This window comes from Harpia harpyja, chromosome 18 (assembly GCF_026419915.1).
Source record: "Harpia harpyja isolate bHarHar1 chromosome 18, bHarHar1 primary haplotype, whole genome shotgun sequence".
Classification (NCBI taxonomy): Eukaryota; Metazoa; Chordata; class Aves; order Accipitriformes; family Accipitridae; genus Harpia; species Harpia harpyja.
The window spans coordinates 15,224,468-15,247,670 of record NC_068957.1 but is presented as its reverse complement, the minus strand read 5'-3'; the positions used below and the strand labels follow the sequence as shown (position 1 = coordinate 15,247,670).

Sequence of the window (23,203 nt, the reverse complement as noted above, 5' to 3'; positions counted from 1 at the left end):
AGTCAGGAAATCAGCTGGTAAGCCACCGCTGGCAGGGCTGTGGTGTTCCTGCAGAGGGAAAACGATGACGAGTAGGTTGAAATGACTCTGCAGGGAGTTGTGGGCACTAGCATAAAGACTGGAAGCTGCCTGTAGCTTCCAGTCATACAAATTAGATATGACAGTCATTAATAATTTGGCTTTATCCTAACCCGTGGTACCCGAAGGAACCTGAGCAGAAGATTTGCACTGGGCAGTTTGCCTTCCAGCAAGTCAGGCAGAGCGGTGGGTCTGAAGCACCTTTGAGATCCCACTTGGGAATGCAGCTTTGGGGGGTTCCGGGCCATCATTGCACCCCTGGGATGTTGCTGTTAGGCAAATGTCAGTTCTCTGCTGAAGGAGGAGCATTGCTGCAAGGAATGTTAGATGAATTATGGCTTTCTTCTGGAGCTGGGGGCAGAGCGGGGCAGCCAAGGCACTGCGCTGCAGAGACAGCTCCAGCGGTGGTGGGGCAGAGCAGAGCTTGGGGTCTCTGGGTGCCTCAACTGCATTTCTGTCCCTCAGTACATCTTTTGTTTCTTAGGCTTTGGCAGCTGTTTGGAGGATAACGCAGCAGGGTCATGCTCCCGCCAGGTGTGTTTCTGTCACTGCCTGGTGGGGCAGGAGGAGGTGGAGGGGAATGACGCACAGGGGTGATGGGGGTCAGGGGTAGAGCAGGATCAGCCCCGGTCATGATAGGTCAGCCCTCAGATCGTCACTGTGCTGTGGATGGGGCAGTAGGTGTGACTGCTTCTCCTCATCATTTGTATCACCCTCCCTGTCTGGCTTTACCTGTGGTCCCTCCACAAGCTCTGGAAGGTTGCCTGCATGCCCAGCCCTGCGAGGCCTTGCTGCTCGGGTGGGCTGGATGCAGTAACATGATTTTCTGGGCTGAGTCTTTCTTATTATGCCTGTCATACCCTGATTTCTGAGCCTGCGGTGTTCCCTGGGCATATCAGGAGAGCAGGCACAGCACGGGCCCATTTCCTTAATGACCGGCAGTGAGTTGCCTGCACATGTGCAGTGCAGATTTGAGACACCCTCAGTGGTTTTTTGTTTTGGTTTTTTTTCCTGCGGATTTTCCTCGTTGAACGAGGTGTTCTCCATTCGTGGAGTCCCTGCCCAGCTGAGCCTCCACCAGAGCCATGTCCTTCCATCTGCATACAGCCCCTATTTTGTGCTCCAATAATTCCAAGGCAACTCTCCCCTGAGTCTGGGAGAGATTTACCGGGTGGGCATGTAAGGATACTCTGGGGCAAAATGGAGGTGCCCCGCCGCCGCTGCCATCTCCCCCGGGGTAAGGACATGTGGCTGAGTCAGGACGAGCATCCTCTGACTCACCACCAAGCAGTGCCTTTTAGTGGGGACTGGGCTGCAAAGCCACCTGCTCAGGTGCAGAGCCAGCCTCCGGCTGATGCTGCTCTCGCCCAGCCGGGGTGAGGGCAAGCACCGGGTGAGCGCAGCCTCCACGGCTCCCCTTGCCCAGGTCCCCCAAGAGCAGCGGTGCTGGTGGGGGGGAGGGGGGGGGGCCCACTTACATAAGCCCTGAATGCGGCAGGCTGTGCGGGGAGGTGAAGGGCAGAGCACTGAAAATCCACACAGCCTCCAGCAAGGGCTCCCTGGCGCAGGAGCTCTGCTCACTGACATACATCCGCAGGTCCCCATCTGCAGCCGCTGCCTGCAGCTCCCTCCCTTCCCCGCAGACCCCACGGGGGGCTGCCACATCTGCTCCTCCCCTGCTGACAGCCCAGTGTGGGGACGTGGGAGCAGAGCTCTGTCTCCCTGGGGCTCGCTTGGGTGGCCAGGAGGCAGCCGGGGCACAGAGAGGGTGGCTGGGGGGCTGCAGTGCCAGCGCAGGGGGATGCTGCCCAGAAGCACTCTGGCTGTTCCCGTCCTGCCCACTCAGCACCCAGGTTGTGCTGGAGGTCTCGCTGCTTCAGCCAGCGGCACATGGAGGGAGAAAGCTGGCTGGAGAGCATGTGGGCGGGCGAGATGGGTGTCTGGGTAGGACACGTGGGTCTAATTTGCGGGGGTGTGAGGTGGGGTGGTGGCACCTGGGCAGGGGAGCGATACTGGGATGGAGCTGAGTTGAGGAGCACAGACTGCATGGCGTGGGAGCACAGGCAGCTCTGGCTCAGCCAGGAGGGGAGAGATGCCAGCAGGCTCTTGTGCAGGGGCCATGCTGGGCAGCGGTGGTGCCTGACAGGTTCCTTGTGGGGAAGGATGGTGCCAGGGAAGTGACACTGTCCTGCTTATCTTGGCACCCATAATCTGCTGCTGATACCCTCCTGCAGCATGGGGCAAGGATGCTGTGCTACTCACCAGGGTGGCTGCAGAGCTCACCCAGGCAGGGCAGGGCTGGCCCCCGACTGCCGGGACATGCTCTGCAGGCGTGGACAGACACAGTCTGTGTGTCTGCATGTGGTCTACTTGTGCTGCCCACCCAGAGCCACCTGCCTGGGTGGTGACAGAGCCAGTGAGCACCCATGGGTGGGAGGGTGTGGCCAGGGATCCTGGCTCCTTCTGTGCTGCAACTCTTTGACTCTTCCCAGAGCAAGTCTGCTGTTAATTCCCTCCATCTCTCCACAGTATCAGCAGTCCCCTCCGGGCTGGGCCGTTGGCAGGGAGGCAGCAGCAGGCAGCTGGCAGGCTGTGAGGCGTGGTGGCACATCTCCCTGCATCCGTGCTCCTGACTCACCCAGCAGAAGGTGTGGCTGGACTGTGCGTTCCTGACTCCCGGCTCTCCTGCTCCATCTGTTCCCGGTGGGCAAATCGGAGGCTTGGTGTGATGGGGATGCCCTGAGCCCTCGCCCCAGGAGCTTCAGGCCTGGATGTTGGTGCTGCTCCTCCCGGACGATGTGGCTGATACTCTGGAGAAGCCCTCTCTTGCCCCCCATTCTCCAAGTGCCTGAATTGGTGGCTGGCTGGGACCTGCGTCTTGCCCTCTGGGTCCTGAGCTTCGCCTCGGCAGTTGTGCAGATGGAGGGCCAGGTCTACTCACCAACTGTCAACACGCACTATGGGAAGTTACGGGGGGTGCGTGTGCCACTGCCCAGCGAGATCCTGGGGCCTGTGGACCAGTACCTGGGGGTACCTTACGCCGCTCCCCCCATCGGGGAGAAGAGGTTCATGCCCCCTGAGCCGCCACCATCCTGGTCGGGCATCAGGAACGCTACCCACTTCTCACCGGTCTGCCCCCAGAACATCCACAATGCCGTTCCCGAGATCATGCTGCCCATCTGGTTCACCTCCAATTTGGATATTGTGGCCACATACATCCAGGACCCCAACGAGGACTGTCTGTATCTCAACATCTACATCCCCACGGAGGATGGTGAGTCCCCGCTGGGGTGCCCGCAGGAGGGTGGGGGGGGGCCGCTCCGCCCCTCCCCAGCAGTGGTTGGTCTCACCTGGGTGTTGTGTTTGAAGCATGTGGTTGTGGACCCTGCAGCATGCTGTCTGTTTGTGGAAAGCTTTCTCTGGCCACGCAGCTCGCCCTCTTGCCCTCAGCTGCCATCTCTGTCTCGCGTGCTCCTGCTCCTCCACGCCTCCCGGTCCCCCCCTCCACCTCCATGGCATCGTCATGGGTTCCTCTCTTGTGTTGCTAAATCTGAATCCGACTCTCTGACCGCAGATCCACAGAGCGACAAGCTGGTTTGTGCTCCCCAGGCGCCGAGTGCCAGGTTCTGTCTTGAGTTGGTTCGGGTTCGTCCTTCCTCCCCCCCTTCCCACCCTCCCCAGGTCCATGCGCTAGTTGTGGGCGTGGGCTGCGGCTGGGAGGAACACTCTCTGCCTCTCCCTGGGGAGATGCTCCAGCAAGGAAGGGACCATGGAGCCCTTTTCTGGGCGTTGGTACGGACGGGGGGGTTGGGGACACTGGCAGGCACATCGCTTGGCTGCTCCCCGATCTGCTGGCGAGACAGTGGCAGAGCGATGAGCCTGGGGTGCTGGGGACCTGTGGGGCATGGTCCCGTTGGGATGAGGCTGAGTGGCGCTGGGTGCCTCCTTGTCTAACCTTTTCCTTTGTAGGGGATCCCACCTGAACTGTAAGTAGAGGGCAGAGGAGGCAGCGCCTGCCCACACGCCCGCCCCAGCCTCACCGCAACGGGAGCCCCTGGGGATTTTCAGCAGGCTGGAAGGGACCCGCAGAGGGTCTGCTGCACATGGCAGAGCAGCCTGGTGGACCGGTAGCTTCTCCCAGGCTGGCTGGCTCCGCTCCTTTGTCCCTGGGGCCCTTGGCCACAGGATGCATCGTGCCTTCCTTCCTGCCCAGCACGGCTGGTCCAGAGTTTTCCTCCCATGGCGACGCTCCTTCCCCACCTCCTGCGGTCCCAGGGGCGTCGGGAGGGTGGCAGCGTGGTTGTGATTGCATGCCCACTCCTGCCAGTGGAGCCTCCTGTTATTTTGTAGTCTTTTATTCATTTTACAGTAAAACGGATTTCCAAGGAATGCACCCGAAAGCCCAACAAGAAAATATGTAGGAAAGGAGGTATGTAGCAAGCCGACCGGCAGAGAGGCACAGAGAGGAAAGAGAGAGAGAGTGAGTGAGAGGGTGCCTGGACAGCCCACGGCATGCTCCTCCGGCACCTCTCTGTGCCACCACCCAGCCCACGGGCCCTCCTAGCAGCCCACCCTACCGCCCCCCACTTCCTGCTCAGAGGAGCCCTGTGGATGCTCCGGCCATCTCCGCTCCCCAGCTGGGGGAGCCGGGACCGGTGCCAGCTGGGAGTGTAGGTCTGGGGTCAGGTCAGAGGAGGATGCTCACATTGCTCCAGGCCTTTCAGAACACCTTCTCTTGGGCTGAGCTCTTGCTCCCTCCTTCGTCCCACTGGCACTGGCAGCCTCCCAGCCCCCGGATATGAGGGGGAGCCTCTGATGGTGGGTAGCACTTAAATGCACCCATTCCTTAGGGGTGCATCTGCCGTTGGGGGTGTACAGACCCACTCAGAGAAGCACCTGTGTGATGGGGGACTGCCCCCCATCCTGGGCTGAGTTCTTCCCCCGTTGCATACCTTGTCATTTTGCATCCAAAGCTCCTCAGTTAAAAGCATAAAACCTCTCCTGGCTGTGTAAATGCTGCCATGTTCTGCCCCAGCCCATAGTCCTGTCAAGGCTGCTCCCCACTGCTCACACCCCCATGCCTCTGCCAGCGAGGATCTGCTCTCCACCCCCTGGTACAGCATCCTCCCTGAGCCCCAGCTGCCCTGCTGGTGGCTGAGCACCTCCAGTTCAGACACATCTCCGCTTTGCCTTGCCTCCATCCCCAGGGCTGTGCAGGGCTCATCCGGCGGCACTTTGGGGCAACAGGGCCAGCTCAGCCTCCCTTGCCCCAAAGCAATCCTGTGTTCCTGGCCAGTGCCACGTGCCAGGGAGTGGAGATGTGCAAATGGGAGCTGACTCAGCCCCTTGTCAGACACAATGCTTCACCTGCCCTGCCACACAGCCCCCTTGCAGGTGGGGAGAGCCTGGGCTCCTCTGTGCATCCCAAAGTTGGATCTGCAAAGTGGTTGGGCAGCCAAGCTCTTCTGAAAGGCTCAGTGCAGGGAGGGGATGTTTGGCGGGCAGGGGCTGCCATCCTGGGCCCACTGTGGCAGCGGGGCCCCTACATCCCGGCCTCCGCCTCCCTGTGCCCCTGGGGTTGGCAGGGCTGGCACAGCTGGGCTTGGAGGTTTGGGGAGTGCTTTCCTTCCAGCCATTTCCCCAGTTCTGTTGTTGGGTTTCTTTGCTTTGCTTTTCCTGTTGCTGTCCTGGCTATTCACACGCCATCTCTCTGAGTGCCAAGGCTGCCCCTGAAAGGGCTGGCGCATTAGGGAGTCTCTGCACGCTGCCTCCGGAGCCGGCTGTGCCAGCGATCGCCAGCCACTTCAAAGCGCTTCCTCTCCCGGCCCTCCCACCGGCTGCTGGGGCTGGCGGACCCCCACTGTCCCCAGCCCTTACGGCCGGGGCCGGGAAGTGGGGTCCGGGTTACGCTGGAGAGGGGGGACAATGTAAGGCACAGTGAAACACCTCGGGCGCACTCATCTCCTGGTTTTCCCGCTCCGCCGGCTCTGCTTATGGGCAGGGTTTCTTTGCAGCCCATCTGCAGTTGCCTCTGGTCACCTCCTGGGGAGCTGGTGGGGGACTTGCCCTCTGCCCCCACTGGGCTCTGCTGACTCACGGACCAGCGGATCCCCAGTGCTGGCCATTTGGGCATCCAGGCATGACGTGCCGGGAATTAAAGCACCCAGACACTGGTGCTGCCCTTCGGCTCTAGCGACGGCTCTGGTGGCCGCTGGCTCGAACTGAGTCACTTGTGATGAGGCACGGAAGCTCCCCCGCCTCTCGTCGTGTATTCGGAGTTAGTAGTGCTTGGGGTGAGGATAACGTGCCTGCAGTGCTGATTTCCTCGGGCTGCACATCATTTGAACATTGGCTCGTTCTGGAGTATTCTTGATTATTATTTCTAAGGCCACATATGAGCAGTGTATAAACTCTCCTCTCACAGAGCAGGCAACTGTGCAGTACATTGGTGGTTCAAAATGCCTCAGTTCCCACCTTACTGGAGTCTTCATGATTTCTGCCACCCCTAAGCTCAGTGTATCTCACAGCAGCCAAAAGACTGAGAATTTATCCCTGGAACAGAAAAACGTCCCTGTTTCCCTGCCCAGTTGCCCACAATAATTTCCTACGTGCCAGTCTCCTCCACGCACATTGGTCCCTTCTCTGGGAGCAAGGCAGGGCAGCGGTGCTTTGAGAATAATTAGCCACGCATGGTGCCGAGGGAGCCGACAGTGCTGAGGCTCAGCTGAGGCTCAGGTTTTGCTGTGAAAATAATGCTGCCCACCCAAAGAGCATGTACACACACACGCGGTACAGTACTTATGTGTAAAACGCAGCTCTGCCCTTTGCTTTGTGCCACAACACTTCCAGCCTGTGCTTGGCTGTGGCAGGTGCTGGGATGCTTTCCCCTTCCCTTCACCACCAGCCTGGGCAGGCCTTGCTGCACGGCATGAGGAGGTGGATGTCATTTTTGGAGAGGAAAAGTGTGGCAGCCCTGCACACAGCAGCCCTCCCTCGTTTTCACTAGTGACTGCCCTAATGTCTCTGGCTGAGGCTGTGCAGAGTCCAAATGTGACAGTCCAGTGTCTTGCTCTGCTGTGCGAGGGTGACTGGAGCTCCCAGCAGCTCCTGGGCTTGTAATGCGCTTCAGCAGCTCTGCAGGAAAAGCATTGTGGCTTCTCTGCTGCTCTCCAAGAAGCGAACTTGTCCGAGTACCACCTAAGGCTTCCCTACACTGCGCAACTTCTGCAGTGCTCCCTTGCTGGAAGGCTTCTCACCAGCTTCCTGTGAAGCCTGCTGCTTTGCAGAGCTGGCTGGGAGCAGACCACCACCCTGGTGCTCCACTTCTGCTTTGGGGAATAATTTGCAAAGGTGAGGGTAGGTGTTTGTGCTGGCGGAGGCAGCAGAGCGTGAGATCATGCAGTGCTTTTATGGAGCCCGTTCAAGGATGGAGATAACTCCTCTGCATCACCCAGGGACCGGGAGGGGCAGGGCAGCACCAAGGTGCACTGCAGTCCTGGAGTAAGGGTTGATGGCTGAAGGGGCCACCCGACACAGGTCCCAGGGGAGCTGCCCCTGCCCATGGGGTCGTGTGGCAGCAGGTTCAACGGCTGTCATCAGTCCTGGTCCCATTCCTTGTCACTCCCAGAGAAGCACCTGACCTGGTGTGACCACCAGCGTGTGTGCCTCTGGGTGCACATGACCATCAGACATGGTGGCAGCGCTGCTGTGGGCTCCTGCTCCCTGCGGCACCATGGCTGCTGCATAGGACTGGGTGCCCCAGGGAGCTTGCACTGAGGAGGGGGTGCTGGGGCTACCCGCAGCTGCCCTGAGCAGACATTTGGATGTGGAAAGGTGTCAGCTCAGGCTCCTGCTCTTCTCTCATACACACCATGCTGAGCACAAAGACTCCAAGGACCACGGCTTCTCAGCCTCCTTTATCTCTGTTTGTGCTGGTGTCAGTGCTGTTGGCATGGTTTACTTAAGATAGCATAAATCCGGCATGGATGGCCCTGTTTCAGGGAAAGTGATTTTATTTTTTACTGAACTTGAGCTTGAACCTTCCTAGAGCCTTCAGATAAGAGCGTATGCATCTTTCCTATCGGCCTGAACAATGTCACTTCGCAGTCAGCTTAAAGTGAAGCGGCACAACAGGCATTCACACTGGGTTAGTGGAGGGAGTTTTTGATGGCTAAGGAGAGTAAGAGCCATGAGTCCTTTTGGTTTTTCCAGCTGTGAATCCACAAGCTTAAAGCCATCCCTATGAGAGTAGGTGTTATGGGGCTCTGTGTGGTGGCCTTTGCCAGTGCAGAAGATCTCCTGGGATGGGTGTCCTTGAACATGGCAATAACCAGTGGAGGGAGGTAATGGAGCAAAGTGCAAGGGATGGGTGAGGGAAGTGAATCTGCAACTGCTCTCATGATCTGTGGGGCATTGGTGGGTTGTTGTGGAGGTGAACAACATAGTGAGAGGCAAAAAGCCCACTTGGCCACAGCAGCCTGTGTTCACCATAACTCCAGCCACCCTGGCGCCTTCCTGCCAATGGGGACGGCTCGTGCTTTGCATCTGCCACACACGTGCCACTGCTGTTCCCCTTCCCCCTGGCCTGCATTAACACGCTCCTGCTTTGCTTAGCTTCCCAGCACTGCTTTCTACTGTACCTTCTGCAGTGCGTGAAGCTCAGGTTGCTTTAGGCTTGTCCCAGCAATCCCTAAGCTCCAGGGCAGCAGTCTCCAGCTGGATCCCTCCCTGCTCAGCCAGGACAGTTGCTCAGATAACAGGGATGTTGTCCACTGCCCTCTCTTACAGCCTGACAGCTCCTCGTAGACGGTTCCTCCATCCCTGTCTGCATGGAGACCTTTGTCCCCTGAAGGAGATTAGGGTGGAAGGCTGCAGCCCAGCTGGTCCCACGGCCTTAACGGCACCAGGGCCCTTGGCAGTGGAAAGGGATTTCCAGCTGCCCGTGATCAGCTTCCCAGCTCTGAAGCATGATGCGGATGAAGGCTCACTGCCTGTGGTCTTCATTAGAGAAAAATCCCTATCCCTGAGCAGTACCAAAGAGGTTGGCGCATAGCACCAGTTAGCAAATATTGCATGAATACTTCGTCATTTAAGTGCTTTCTGGGCTTGCAGCTCTTCCTAATGAAGATGCAGTAGGTCAAGCTTGCAGGCTCCTGCAAACAGGCTGGGCAGCTGCACGCACCTGGCCAAATGTGCAGCTGGCGGGTGGGCTGGGGAGGGAGCGCGCAGGAAGAATGCAGCAGGAAGGGGAGATGCTGGGGCTGGGGTGCTGGGGCGAGAGGTGGCAGGGATGGGGGTGGTGTTGGGTGAAAACAGAATTATGTGAGGTGCTCAGGGGATGGCTGGGTGGTGAAGCAGGAGGTGAGGAGGCAGGGCTGAGGCATGGAGGGGGTAGGTCAGGAGGTGAACTCCGACTCAGAGAAAATCAGGATGGCTCTGGAGACAGCCGATCCATCCCTGCCCTGGGCAGGGGCAGCTCTACCTCACCTCTTCCTGGCAGTGTATCTCACCTGGTCTTAAACACCTCCCCAGGCCACCTCGTCCAGTGCTTTCCTGCCCTTTCTTCCAGGAAGATTTTCTTCTTGTCCAGCTTCAGCCTGCCTCATGTAGTTCTGGGGCTGCCTGTGCTCTGTGCAGTGGAGAGGGAGTTGCTCTTCCACCTCACCACCTTGCAGTGGCCTTTCATGTGTCGGGATGCTGCTGTAGCTCCCATCACTCCTCTACTCCTGGATTCGCGTGACCCAGCCTCCTGCAAACTTTTCTTGCCTGCTGGATTTTTCTAGACTTCTGGTCATTGTTCCTCCGGACTTCCTCCAGCAGGTCATGGCTGCTTAAGGTGTGCAAGGCTCTTGCCCTGATGGAGCTGCCCCACGGCCATTTCAGACCTCTCACTCCCCCAACACAAATTCCTTTTAAATGCAAATCCTGCCCCCCTCCATGCCGCCATCTCTGTTATCCTCTACCTGTGTCACCTGCAGGATCCCACTCCCAGAGTGGCAGTGAGGACAACTCCCTGATTTTGTCTTCCTGTCCAGTTTCATGCTCACCTTGTCATAGTTTCAGCCAGCCACGGGGCTGTCCCTCGCTTGCAGAAGCCTTGCTGGAGGCCGTGCAGAACCCTTGCTGCGGTGGTGGTGGGGCCAGTTGGTGACAGCAGCAGGGCCTCGGGATCAGCAGGGTGCCTGGCAGGACTTCAGAGCCCTGCATGCCTGGGGGAGGTCGCTGGGCAGCACGGGCACAGCGTGAGCAGGCCTGCCTGGGGGAAACCCTGCTGTCAACCCTGAGGTCACTGTCACCCAGGAAACTTTTTCGGTGCAGGCATTAGGGAGCAGACAACCACAGGTGCTGGTCTGCAGCTCTAAGGGGATAAGGAGAGCACAGCCTCTTCCTGAAATTCAGGGCTGCAGGGCGCAGGGTTGGCACCACTCGGCTTTGTGCCCACAAAGGCACGCAGCCCTTTGCAGCAATGGGGTCTTGGTACAGGTCTGCACTGCGTCTGCTCCCTGCCAGCCCACAGGCCACCTCTCCTGGCTCACACCAGCTGCATGCAGTTTGGGAAGTGCTGTGCTCAGCACACACTATCCGCGACAGCATCCCACAGCTCAGGGCTGGGACTGCTGGCCTGGCCCATGCCCTGGCACCATGGATTTGCTAAGGGCCATGCAATGACTGGAAGGAGTTCAGGACATTACAGAAACTGATATTTTTAGTGTTCTGCCTTGGTCAGGGCAAGCTGGTTGGTGCCTTTGCAATCGTTGGTGAACCATGCAACTAGTCTTTTAAGAAGGCAGTTGGTAAAGGAGGGAACCAATCAGTGCAGGGAAACACTCGTCATGACGGCTCCCTGCAGTGTGCCGTGGTGGTCTCGTGCTGCGGCATTGGTGGTTTGCGGCCTAGCCATGCCAGGCACAATAAGGGGCCATGCACCGCGTGGGGGTGATGGGCAGGATCCCAGCTGGTGGTCAGTGGCCACCCAGGGCAACCCCTCACCTGGGTTCTGCTGGTGGCAGGGGACGGTTGCCCCCAGTGGCAGCAGAGCTGGGAGCAGGGCTCCTGCTCGCACCCGCGTGGTAGGAGACGGAGCCTTGCCCCGGCGCAGGGAGCCAAGGGTGCGTGTGCAGGCGAGGGCCAGGCTGGGATGCAGGAGGATCTGCGAGTGCTTTGAGAGGCTGGTCTGCCACCGGCGCTGATGCTGCCCCAGGCATGCTGTCCTCCTCCCTGCCGCCCCGGTGCTCCCCGGGGAGGATCTGGGAAGGGGTCCAGGTGAAGCGGCATCCTGGCGCAGCTCCCAGGGCAGTCCTGCCCGCGCCCTGTGCTGCCCTGGCTCTGGGAGAGGTGCAGTGTGAGTAGCCAGCAGTGCTGTGGGGTGCAGGCCTGGCCCCACCGTCTCTGCTATCATGCTATTTTTGAATTCTCTTTTGTTTTTTTTGTTTTGTTTTGGTTTTTTTTGTTTTGTTTTTGTTTCCTCTTGTTTTCCTTTTTGTTCTGTCTCCTCGTGTTTGGTCCCTAGGAGCCAGCGCTAAGAAACAGGGCGAGGACTTAGCGGATAATGACGGTGATGAAGACGAAGGTATTTCTGTGCTCGAGGCTGCCACTGCATGACATGCAAAGCAACTCCGTTTGCCCGCCATCCGCTGCCATCCCCAGGGAGCCCTGTGTGTGTCCGTCTGCTGTGCCAGGCAGCTGCGCGGGGTGGGGGGCAGGCTGGCCGGCTGTGCAGGGCACCCAGGCCCTTCCCTTCCTCAGGACGGGGGGAAGCTCATGGGGTTTTTTTGCTTCAGGAGAAGTTTGCTCCCGCTCTGCTTGAGTGAGGGCAGGGAGGAAGCATGGCAGCTTGGGAGGAGAGGAGCCCTCGGGCACCTGGGCCCATTTCACCCCGAGCCCGGTCACATCCCACCTCCAGCCTCATCCCTCCAGAGTCGGTGACATGCAACTGGGAGCCAGCGACCTCCCCTTCCACCCTTGCCCAGCCCCACCATGGGCACCACCACAGGGAGGCCATGCCAGCAGCTTGGCACCTGCAGGGTACCTGGCTGTGCCCAGGAGACCCGAGGTCTGCTCGGACATGGTTTCTGTTAAGCTGTCTCCTTCGCCACCCAACACGAGTGAGGTCTTGCTTGCAACCAGAGCATCAGCACCAGCCGAGGCAGAGCGGGTGGGCTTTCAAACAGATGTGATTCTAGGTGTACACCAGGGCTAAGCAAACTGCAGAATAAGCTATTTTTAGTAAAATGAGGTTGTTCATCTGCAGGGTATGGAGTCAGTGTGTTTGGCTGCAGGGATGTGAAGAGGAGGCAGGAGGAAGGGTTGGCCAGAGTGCAGCCCTAATGTGCTAGGGACAGTAAAACCTCATGGTGTGCAGGAGTCCCAGGGCAGCTTGAGCACAGCCTGGCAGATGGCATTTAGGATCTGGGAAACAGATGAAAAGCTTTTTCCTTGGCAGTACTAAAACCCCATTGTTTTCTCCCACTAACCTGTGCCCCAGGATCTCTTGTACCAGGGCGTAAACTGGCATTCAGCCTAAGTGACTTGACTGTGCTAAATCCCCACACACTAAAATGTGCTGCAGCGATTAGGAGCCATTTATTCCCTGGTACATCTCCGCACATTGCTGCCATTCTGCTGCGAGGATGTCCCTTTGTGTGTTGGTGGGAGCATGTGGCAGGAAGGAGAGGACATGGGCACAGGCACCGATGATCCTGCCCTTCACATTTCAAGAAGGTGGCCCTGGGAAGAGTTGTCCTGCCATAGCTCTGCTGCACAGGTGATGTCTGTCCTGGAGGAGCTGCAAGTGCTTTTTGCTCCACAGGTCTGTGCATTTGCCTCACTGCATCCTGGCGATAGGAGAAGAGCTGGCATAGGTTTTCCATATCCTCATTCTCCTGGAAGGAAGAGGTTTTCTATATGGAAGGGAGGCCGCCCTTAGCCATGCCGGTGGCCACAGCTGGAGGTGGGGATGGCCAGAGGTACCAATCAGCCTGCCCTGCAGCCTCCTGTGATGGGCAAGACACAGAGAGGAGTGGACATGGGCAGGGGTTAGGTGGGTGTGAGGGAGCATGTCCACACTGGCCAGGCATCCCCACTGAGTTGGTGTGGCTGTGCCCCGGGAGTCCCAGCCCCATGGGGACCATGGCGGGGGCTGGCTGCCAGGACAGCACGGTGCACCAGTGAGGGAGGCAGGCAGGGAGCAGCGGCTGGCTGGGACAGCCCGCCCAAGCAAGGTGCTGGGTGCGGGTGAGCACGAGGGAAGGCAAAGTCCATCAATGCTGGCTTGCCAACCCAGGAGAGGGCTGGGCACCACAGGCATGTGGGACCTGGCACTGTCACCCGATGGGTGCAGCCGCCTCTTCCATGTAATGTGGGTGAGATATACCAGGAGCCGAGCACAGGTGTTCTTCCCTCGTGCCCCAGCTCGGCTCCATGAGGGATCTCAGGCCACTGGAGCAGAAGGGGCAGGACGTCCCCTGGACAGGGCCAGTTGAGAGAGGGAGTGTGGCTGCTCTCTGTCCCCTAGGCTCCCGCAGTCCTTCCTCCCCGGCCCTTGGGGTCCCATTCCCCATCCTCACTCCATGCCTCATGCCCTGTCCTCGTCCGGACGCCATGCTCACCTCCCTGACACGCATACGTGCACACACTGTCTGCCTCATCACCATGTCTGTGTCTGGGCACTGGGGTGCCATGGGTTCATATCCAGGCAGCCGGCAGGTTTCTGCCTTCCCAGGGGGATGGGAAGGGGGGGTTGGAGAGTCAGATGTTGGAGCACCCACCAGTGCCCCCCTGCCTTCCAGGTCCTGCACACCTCCATCCCTGCCCCCCCCACAATGCCAGCTTCCAGGACTCCCCGGAGCCAAGGGCTTGGGTCCAGCCAAAGATGGGACATGGGGCTGCATCCCAGGGCTGGACTCTGCAACTCCCACCTGCAACAGAGATGTCACTGGTCTGGCTCCCACACGCGGCCAGAGCCCGGCTCTGGGGAAGAGCAGCCAGGTCCAGCCAGCATCTCTCCTGCATGTGCTAAGACCCCCCCAAGGGGACAGCAGTTTGGGGACAGCTGCTGCCACCTGGAGAGGGGCTGGCGGGGTTGGTTCAGTGGTGGTCAGCTTTGGGGGTCCACACTGTGGCCCCCAGGAGAGCTCTGGGTTTGGCTTCTAAGCCCCCTCCCCAGTCCTGGCAGCTGGCATTGCCCTTGTCCTTGGTCTGCCTGTTGGGCAGGGTGCTGCGGCCGTCAGCGGGGTCCTGTGTTTAACCGCCTCTCCTTCCAGACATCCGCGACAGCGGGGCCAAGCCGGTGATGGTGTATATCCACGGCGGCTCATACATGGAGGGCACGGGGAACATGATAGACGGCAGCGTCCTGGCCAGCTACGGGAACGTGATTGTCATCACCCTGAACTACCGCGTTGGAGTGCTCGGTATGGGCTGGCCAGCGTGCACTGTGCCACCAGCACGGCCAGGCAGTGGGACAAGCCCCCATGGCTGACTGGGCTTGAACCAACTGGGAAGGGGGCAGTGGGGGGCATGGGGCCTGGTGGGATGGGGGCTGCACTGCGTGCGCTGCCTCTGCCCTCCACCCTGGCTGCTAAGTGGGGTGGCACATGGCAGTGCCCCTGTGGGCGGTCGCAGTGCTGTCTGGCTCCTGGCACAGGCTCCCCCAGGCTCATTTACACAACCTGGCTTAGCTGAAAGCAAATATTGGTCTGTGGTTAAACAAATAATAAATGTGTTTACCCAGCATCTCCTCCTGAGGGTGGTCAGAACGGTGAGCTGCCAGTGGGTACTGCCTGGCTGCCCCTGGGGACCTGGCAGCTCTCCCTCCCCAGGCACAGGCTGCCTCCAAGCCAAGTGAGCTGCTGGGACCCCCACAGCCACCCACCATGGCCTGGCTGTCTGCAGAGAGGGTCACTGAAGAGTGTTGGGTGCTGTATAGAGGATGATGGCAGTCTCATTTTCACGAGCACTGGTGACCTAGAGAGGCAAAATGGGGACACAGGGTCAAAAGGCAGTGCAGTCCCCTGCCTGCTGCAGCAGAAACCCCAGGGGGCTGGGACACAAGAGATTTGCCTGGAACATCACTGCTGTATCCCTTAGCAGCAGGGAGAACAAGGGGTGCAGATGTTTGGGGAGAGCTCCTTCCCAGCCAAGCTGCTGGCAGGGCTGGCTCTCTTCCTAGCCATCCAACCCAGCACGGCGCTCTCCCCAGGCAGCTGGGCTCCCAGCTGGTACCAGGGGCAGCGCATCCCTCTTGACGGCCTCCAGACCTCATAGTCTCTTGGGGAAGATGGCAGTTACCTGGTAGAAAATAGGCTTTTCAGTAAAAAAAACCTATTCAAGACCTTTCAGTATTAAAAGTCAGGCCTTTAAGATGGATAGGTTCAAATTTAAGAGACATAAGTCACAATATAAAATAAGACTTAAACGGTGCCATCGTCATCTCCATTGAAGTGCTGCAGTGTGCCAGGCCAGAGCACCTCTAGAGCCAGAGCAGTGCCAGCACTGCTCCCTGCCTTCTGGGGTTACCCACCTGGGTTTTACCTCAGGACCATGGTTTTTGCTTCCTGCTTTGAGTCAGAGCAAACAAAACACTGATAGCTTATCTTGGGTGTTCCTTTTGCTATTGGAAGCATTTCTCAGCATCTTTCTCACCAAAAGCCTTTGTATTTTAAGCTGCAGTTGGTTCCCCTCTGCCCAGCCCACCTCCTTACATTTATAGAGCCTCCTCCAGGCCATGCTAATCCATGGAAAGCATTGGCTCTGCACACACTCAGCCTGCCTGCAGCCACTGGTGCTTTCTCAGCTTTCCTTGGAGCATGTGTGAGATGTCTTGACTTGTTATTAGCACAGGTGGTGATCAGGGTAGGACAGGGCTTTGCGCCCATGACTCTGTCACTGCTTGCAGTTGGCTGGAGAGGGTGTCTGGGGCTTGCAGCTGCACTCACAGCCCTTCACCCCTCTGTGCTGTGCAGGGGGTGGCTGGAGCTTGGTGATGTCCCTGCTCCAGCTTAGAGCTCACAGGACTCTCTTGGTAGTGAGGTCTCATGCTATAGTGGGACAGGGTCCCATAGAAGCTCCCCTAGGCCTGGGGAAGGGAGGTGGGAGGTCAGAACACCCCCGCTTCCACATCCCTAACAGGGCTCCCCTTGGCCCACAGGGTTCCTGAGCACGGGGGACCAGGCTGCCAAGGGCAATTACGGGCTGCTGGACCAGATACAGGCGCTGCGCTGGGTCAGCGAGAACATCGCCTTCTTTGGGGGAGATCCCTTGCGGATCACTGTCTTCGGCTCCGGCATCGGTGCCTCCTGTGTCAGCCTGCTCACCCTCTCCCACCACTCTGAAGGTAGGTGCCAGCTGTGCCCAAGGATGCTGTGGCTGCGAGCAAGTGCCCTGCTGATGCTAACCTGGGGAAGGGAGCCCACCCGGGTACTGCCAGCCACCCTAGCAAAGTCAGGGCTACTTTTTAATTAGCCACTGCTGAGAGCCTTTCCCAGGGCCGGGAAGCAAAACCTTCTCATTGTGGGCAGGGAGAGGCCAGCAGCAGAGCACGTGGGAGCCAGGAATGGAGCTGGTGCTCCCAGTGCACAGGGCTGCAGCCCAGGGCCAGCACCTGGGTGTGGGGAGAGGTTGGGACCCCTCCTGCGGCGCCGTGCCCAGGTGCCCAGGCTCGCCCATGTGCAGGTGTGGAGGGAGTGCAGGGCATCATGCAGGGCACTGGGACCACAGGTCTCAGTGCTAGGAAAGGCGTTCATACTGGAATAGAGGGGAAGCCAGACCTGAGCCTGGGGAGGGTTGGAGGGCCCCATCTTGTGAGACTGGGAGAGCTGGAAGTGCTGCGACTAGCAAAACACAAGTGGAAGTGATATGATTGATATCTGTAAATATAGCAGTGTTTACTCTAGATAAAGAAAGGAATTATTTATGCTAAAAGATTGTGTTGGCATAAGAGCAAATGCATGTAAACCACCTGCAAAGACATTTACACTGAGCATGGCACAGGGGTTGGGGGGGGGGATTAACCATGGGAGTGGAGGTGTTCTCAATAAACTTTCTAAAGGAAATCACAGGAGCAATGCCTGAACTGGACATGGTCCACAGGGGACCAGCCTGCCAGGGACTTGGTCACAGGGACTTTATATGAGGGTGCAGCCCTCTTCCAGTGCTGTGTCCCCAAGTGTGGTGCAGGGGAGAAGGGGACATGTATGGGTAGTGGACACAGGCATGAGTCTGCACATCAGAGGCACACACAAAATTGCACCTGAAGCTGTTGTGAAGAGCTGCAGCCCTGCTCAACAGCCTGGAAACTGCACAGGAATGAAGGAGACCTTCAGAACCTCAGCATAGCTGATGGCATGGCAGAGGATGTATGGGAGGAGGCTGGTGCTGGCCAGGCTGCCGGCAAAGTTGGGCAGCCTTCTTCCAGCCCTGGGAGCTATTGATGGACTGATTGCCCTGATATTGAAAGCAGGAATGATCTCAGCCCAGGCTGCTGGAAGGTGGCTGCACCAGCACCAGCATCACAGTCTGCTTGGTAGTATTCAATGTGGAGGTTTGCAGGTGCTGTGGGCAGCACAAGGCTGGTGTAAGCTGTGGTGAGAGGTGACAGAGCCTGTGCTCGTGGTAGGGAGTGAAGGGCAGCAGCCTGCTGAGCCCAGACCTGGCATGGAGCTCGTAGGATGCTGGCAGTTGACCATGGAGTCAAAGGCAAGCCCAAAACAGCTCTCTTCTGGTTTTCTCCAGCTGCCCTTTTGGTTAAACTTGCATGATTCCAGCAAACCACTTGCCCCACAGTGAGCCCACTCCCACGCAGAGACCCATCTGCTGGGCTCTGCTTCCCACTGATGGGCCTTCCTCAGGGCCAAGAGTGGGGCTGACAGGCTGCCCACACCTCCACACCCATCCCTGCTGCCCATCAAGGTGCCCAGCAGTTGCAGCTGGCTGCCAGCCTCTCCTTGGACAGGCCAGTGAACTAAAGCAGAGAGACTGAGACATGCTGCCATGGCCCATGGGATCAGAGTATGCAGAGGAGCACCAGAGCCTCCTGGGTGGTGGGATATCACAAGTGGGCTCTGGAGCCCACCGGTGACCCATGCTCCCTCTGTGGCAGAGCCCATGGCACAGCCAGCACCAACCCACCCTGTGCAGAGTGCTCCTGCTCTTGGGGCAGCTGCTCCCACTGCTGGGCTCCCCTTGGTGCCCCAAGGACCAGAGCTCTGGAGGATGGTCTGCCCCACACACCTGACAACAGAGGCATGTCTAGACCTGGTGGGCAGCTGCTTCCCAAAAGCTGACAGCTTGGGCGCTCATACATTAAGACCATGGCGGTCCCTGGTCTTCCATGACTGCCCTGCAGCCTGCTGGCTCTGCTGTCACCATTGCTGGTGCCCTGCCATGTTTGAGTAAAGCAGGGAGAAACAAAAAGACAGGTAAAGCTGAAGTGATCCAGCCCTAGCAGTGTATATGGAGCTGCTGTTGCTTGCTCAGGACACATCTGTTCTGGGTAAGCCCCTTTCCCTGCCACCCCAGGTCGCTCAGGACACTTGTGCTCAGTCTGTGCTCCTGCGTGAGTGCCCGCTGCTTGAAGTCAGTCCCTCTGTCGTCCTGCTCCCCCGTGCCAGCTCCTGAGCAGGATGCTCCTGGGGCTGTTGCCCCATCCTCTTCAGGTGACTTGGACAAATATTAACGGGTATTAGACTACAATGAACTCGAGAACATGGAAAATGTGAGTTACACCTACAGAGCTGCTGCCGATGTTGCAATGCCAGAGCAGGGCAGGACCAGGGCTGCCCTCACCACTTTTGGGGTTCCTGGGGTAGGATTCCCAGCTACCCAGAGCTGTGCAGGGCAGGCAGCAGCTCTGTAGCCCACAGGAGAAGATGCTTTTGACAGCTAAAGTGAGAGGATGCTTCACTTGTGTTAGATAGTAAACTGAGTAGTGTAGCACAGGTAGATCTTTGCAGACTCATTTCTGAGCAGTGGGCAAGGCAGGGGATGCTCTGCAGCTGCAGGGGCCCATGTGGGGCCATGCCATCCCTGTGTGGATACCTGGAGCTCTGCATGTCCTCCTCCTGCCCTTGTGCAGGCACCCTGAGCAGTGTGGGCACATGGGTGGGGAGTCTTACAAGCTGAAAGCTCCTGCAGAAGGAAAAAGGGTTTTCTCTGCCCATACTGAGTGTGAAAGGCCAGGGAGGGGACGCTGAGTGTAATGCATTTGTGATGCTTCTTAGGGTGCTCCTCCATTACAGGAGTGCCTGGGAGGCATGTGAGGATCACAGGGAGGTGATCTCAGTCCAGGAGTCTCCTCTCTGGGATTGGGTGCTTGTGGCAGGGCAGCCCCCAGGCTGCAGACTGGTTTTCGAGGCAGATGGTGACACCTTTTTGGAAGCAGGACTGTGTGCTTGGCTGCCCAGGTGACCCCAACTGCTTGTACGGACCTGGGATGGAGGGAGCAGCACGGAGAGAGGCTGGGGGTGGATTGGAGGGGCTGCTCCCTGACTTTCCAGCCACGAAAAATACTGTCATGCCAGTATAGCACTTTTCAGGTGACACTAGGCTTTCTGCCACTAAACCCTGCACCTTCGTGCCATGTCCTTTGCTGCCCCATCCAGCCCCAATGCCTGTGGTGTGGTTCCCCCTTGCATCGCAACAGTGCTGGGTGCCTGGCACCCTTGCTGCTGTGGCAGGGGAGGTGCTTCCGGCTGTAAATGCCATGAGACAGGAGGGGAGCACTTGGTGCTGCAGCCAGTGTCGCATCAAAGCAAATGGCCATAAAATGCCCTCAAAAATACCCCTGTGCTGGAGCACCCATCTCCCTGGGGACCGGGCAGCCGGCTCTAGAGCACAGCAGTGGAGCTGCGCCAAGATGCAGCCTGCAGACCAGGTGGGTTTGTTTTTATCGCATCAAAATAAAACTCATAGTGATCAAGAGCTATTAATGAAGCTGCTAATTTGTGCCTGCTCTGCCAGGCGCTGCAAGAGGCAGACACTGGAGGCTGGTGCAGCACACGCTGCGTCTGGCTGCTGGGGAGACCCACGTCTCCCCTGCCAGCTTCAGCCCTTGTAGCTGGGTGAATTCCTCGCCAACGACCAAAAAGTGCTGCTTCTCTCTCCAGCCAGCCATGCTGGGGCAGGAGGAGTCACTGCTGGGCAAACCTCTTGTGCTTTGTTTGGCCCATCTCCTGCTCCATGGGGGCTGCCACCCTTTGCTGCCAGCTCTGGGGATGCTCAGACCTCAGCTGGACAAGGCACCCAGCACCCTGCTTTGGGCAGGGCTTGGCCCAGACAATCCCAGAGGTGTTTCCAGTCTCAGCTACTGTGCAAAGCAAAGGGGAAATCAGGAGCTGGCCACAGCCTGCAGCACTGAGCACCCTCTGGCAGAGCCCTGGTCCCACCGCTTGGCTCTGCTGTGCTGTGGCAGCTAGCTCTGCAGGATGTGGGGTGCATCGGGACCCTCACCTTGGAGGGGAACAGGCAGGGAAGGCAAAGCTGCATCTTCCTGCCTGGGGCCCAGCAGGCTGGAGGGCTCTGGGGTGAGCTGCAGTGTGGCAGTGCCTCCCCGGGGTGCTTGTTGGGCTTCAGCTGGGTGCTGGCATGGAGGGGGAGGATGTGGCAGGTCTGGGCTCTTGCAGACTCTTGGGTCCTCCTGCGTCAGGACATGACCATGCAGATACACAGCAAAGGGGCTCCATCAGGGACGTGACTAGCTGTTGGTGACACCAGCTGCCTGTGCTTCCCCAGGCAGGAGTGGGCAGGGGCAGGGCCCTGCCTGGTGGTCTGTCTGGGAAGTGATGCTGCTGGCAGGGAGCAATAGCTGCTGCTGGGACAGCATCTCCTGGGAGCCAGGGAACTCCTATCCTGGCTCTTTGGCACGTGGATGGTGGTGCAGAGCAAGCAAACCCATGGCTGGTCTCCAGCCCGTAGGCTGGGTACAGCTTTCTAGGGCACCAGGAGGTGAAAAACAGAGCTTGTGACTTCTTTTTGTCCCAGCTCATGGGACTGTACGTCAGGTACTTGGCAGAGCGAGGACTGTGCATGCAGACAAGAGCTATGGACATGGTGGCCAGGAGCCAGGAGCCTCCAAACACTTCTGCTGCGGGATGGTGCATGCTCCCCTGCAGAGTGGCATGGCCTTGGCTGCACAGGGTGTCTCACACAGGCACTCTGCATTTCAGGGGGCCAGGGGCAGCCCTGTGGCCACCACACTGCTGCACCAGCACTATTCAGGGACTGCCTGAGACAGTCCCTCGCAGTGAGCAAGTGCCGGGGTCCAGCGAGGGTGCAGGCAGCACTCAGGGTGCAGGAGAGGGCTGGCCGGAGAGCAGGGACCCCAGGATGCACCCTGAGCCCGGCTGCCTTTCACTGCCCCGGAGGCTCTGCTTCCTCACCGCCTTTTGTATTCTGAGCACAAGTGCCATTGACATGGGGCTGGAGCACAGCCACACATTCCTCTGCCTGGGCCAGGGCCTTTGTGGCCCCGTTTTCCAGGGCGAAAGTCCACTCCCTCTGTGTTCCTGGTGGCAGAAAGGCCCTCTTTGTGCATCTGGCAGCGTGCTCCTGTGGGGCCGGATTGGCACCAAGCAGCCCCAGCTGGGCAGGAAGTAGCAGGGAGGGGGACGAGGGGGACCCTGACAAAGCCGTGGGGTGGGACATGCAGGGTTAAGTGTCCCCGAGCAGGCGTTAACCCTCCCGCTGCTGCCAGCCTGCAGCCTGGCTGCTCAGTGAAGCCAGCACCACCCTGGGCTGGAGGATGGCGCTGAGCTGGGGGCAGCGTGTGCCCCTCAGGGGCTCAGGCAACATGTCCTTGGGGTGGCTGGGACAGCGCAGGCTGCTCGCTAAGGCCAGGCTGTGATACAGCTATGGCCCCTCTCCTCCCCGTGCTGGGACAAAGGGACGCTGGGCCATCCCCTGCAACGGGATCCTCGGGGAGCACAGCAGCCCTTGGTTGCTGCCAGGAGCACCCACTGCATGCCCAGCTGTCACCGTGCCACCCTCATGGTGGCCCTGAGCTGAGCCCCCTGTGCGAACCCAGCTCAGCGGGCAGCTCAGCCCGGGTCAAGACCAGGTGTGGGCTGGAGCACAGGGTCCTTGCCGAGGTCCAAGGGCATCGATGCCTTCTCCACCCTGCATCCTGCACTGTAGTGCTGCAGTGTTGGAACGGCGCTCACCCTGCTGCGAGCTTTCTTCGCTCCTTGCCTGTCTTGCAGGTCTTTTCCAGAGAGCCATCATCCAGAGCGGCTCTGCGCTCTCCAGCTGGGCAGTGAACTACCAGCCTGTGAAGTACACCAGCATGCTGGCCGACAAGGTGGGCTGCAACGTACTGGACACGGTGGACATGGTGGACTGCCTGCGGCAGAAGAGTGCCAAGGAGCTGGTGGAGCAAGACATCCAGCCGGCTCGCTACCATGTGGCCTTTGGGCCGGTCATTGATGGGGATGTGATCCCAGACGACCCGGAGATCCTGATGGAGCAGGGCGAGTTCCTCAACTACGATATCATGCTAGGGGTCAACCAGGGCGAGGGGCTGAAGTTTGTGGAGGGCGTGGTGGACCCTGAGGACGGTGTCTCAGGCAGTGACTTTGACTACTCGGTCTCCAACTTTGTAGACAATCTGTACGGCTACCCTGAGGGAAAGGACACCTTGCGGGAGACCATCAAGTTCATGTACACAGACTGGGCTGACAGGGACAACCCTGAGACACGTCGCAAGACTCTGGTGGCCCTCTTCACTGACCACCAGTGGGTAGAGCCATCGGTGGTGACGGCCGACCTGCATGCCCGCTATGGCTCCCCCACTTACTTCTACGCCTTCTACCACCACTGCCAGAGCCTGATGAAGCCTGCATGGTCCGACGCAGCCCACGGGGATGAGGTGCCTTATGTGTTCGGGATCCCCATGATTGGCCCCACAGACCTCTTTCCCTGCAACTTCTCCAAGAACGACGTCATGCTCAGCGCCGTGGTGATGACCTACTGGACCAACTTCGCCAAGACAGGGTGAGTAGGGGTGGGTACTGTGCATGGGGGGTCTGCGCTGACTGCAGCTGCACCCCTTGGGACCATGCTGTGGTGGGGGGGTGTCATGCCTGGTGTGGGACACTGAGCCCCCCCGTGCCCAGGGGTCCGTGTGCTGCACCTT

At 58.9% G+C, this 23,203-nt stretch overlaps 1 protein-coding gene across 4 annotated transcripts in view; it reads left to right on the top strand.

The window, feature by feature from the left end:
- NLGN3 (neuroligin 3) overlaps nucleotides 1-23,203 on the top strand; it is a 42,101-nt gene that overhangs the window by 16,354 nt on the left and 2,544 nt on the right. The window contains exons 2-7 of one of the 4 annotated variants that reach the window (XM_052813438.1): nucleotides 2,608-3,352; nucleotides 4,448-4,507; nucleotides 11,588-11,647; nucleotides 14,340-14,489; nucleotides 16,226-16,411; nucleotides 22,272-23,061. In XM_052813438.1, the coding sequence (XP_052669398.1) occupies nucleotides 2,875-3,352; nucleotides 4,448-4,507; nucleotides 11,588-11,647; nucleotides 14,340-14,489; nucleotides 16,226-16,411; nucleotides 22,272-23,061 (1,724 nt within the window). In that variant the 5' untranslated portion in view covers nucleotides 2,608-2,874. The remainder of the gene's footprint in view (nucleotides 1-2,607; nucleotides 3,353-4,447; nucleotides 4,508-11,587; nucleotides 11,648-14,339; nucleotides 14,490-16,225; nucleotides 16,412-22,271; nucleotides 23,062-23,203) is intronic. The other 3 variants (XM_052813440.1, XM_052813441.1, XM_052813442.1) reach the window with 3 other exon arrangements.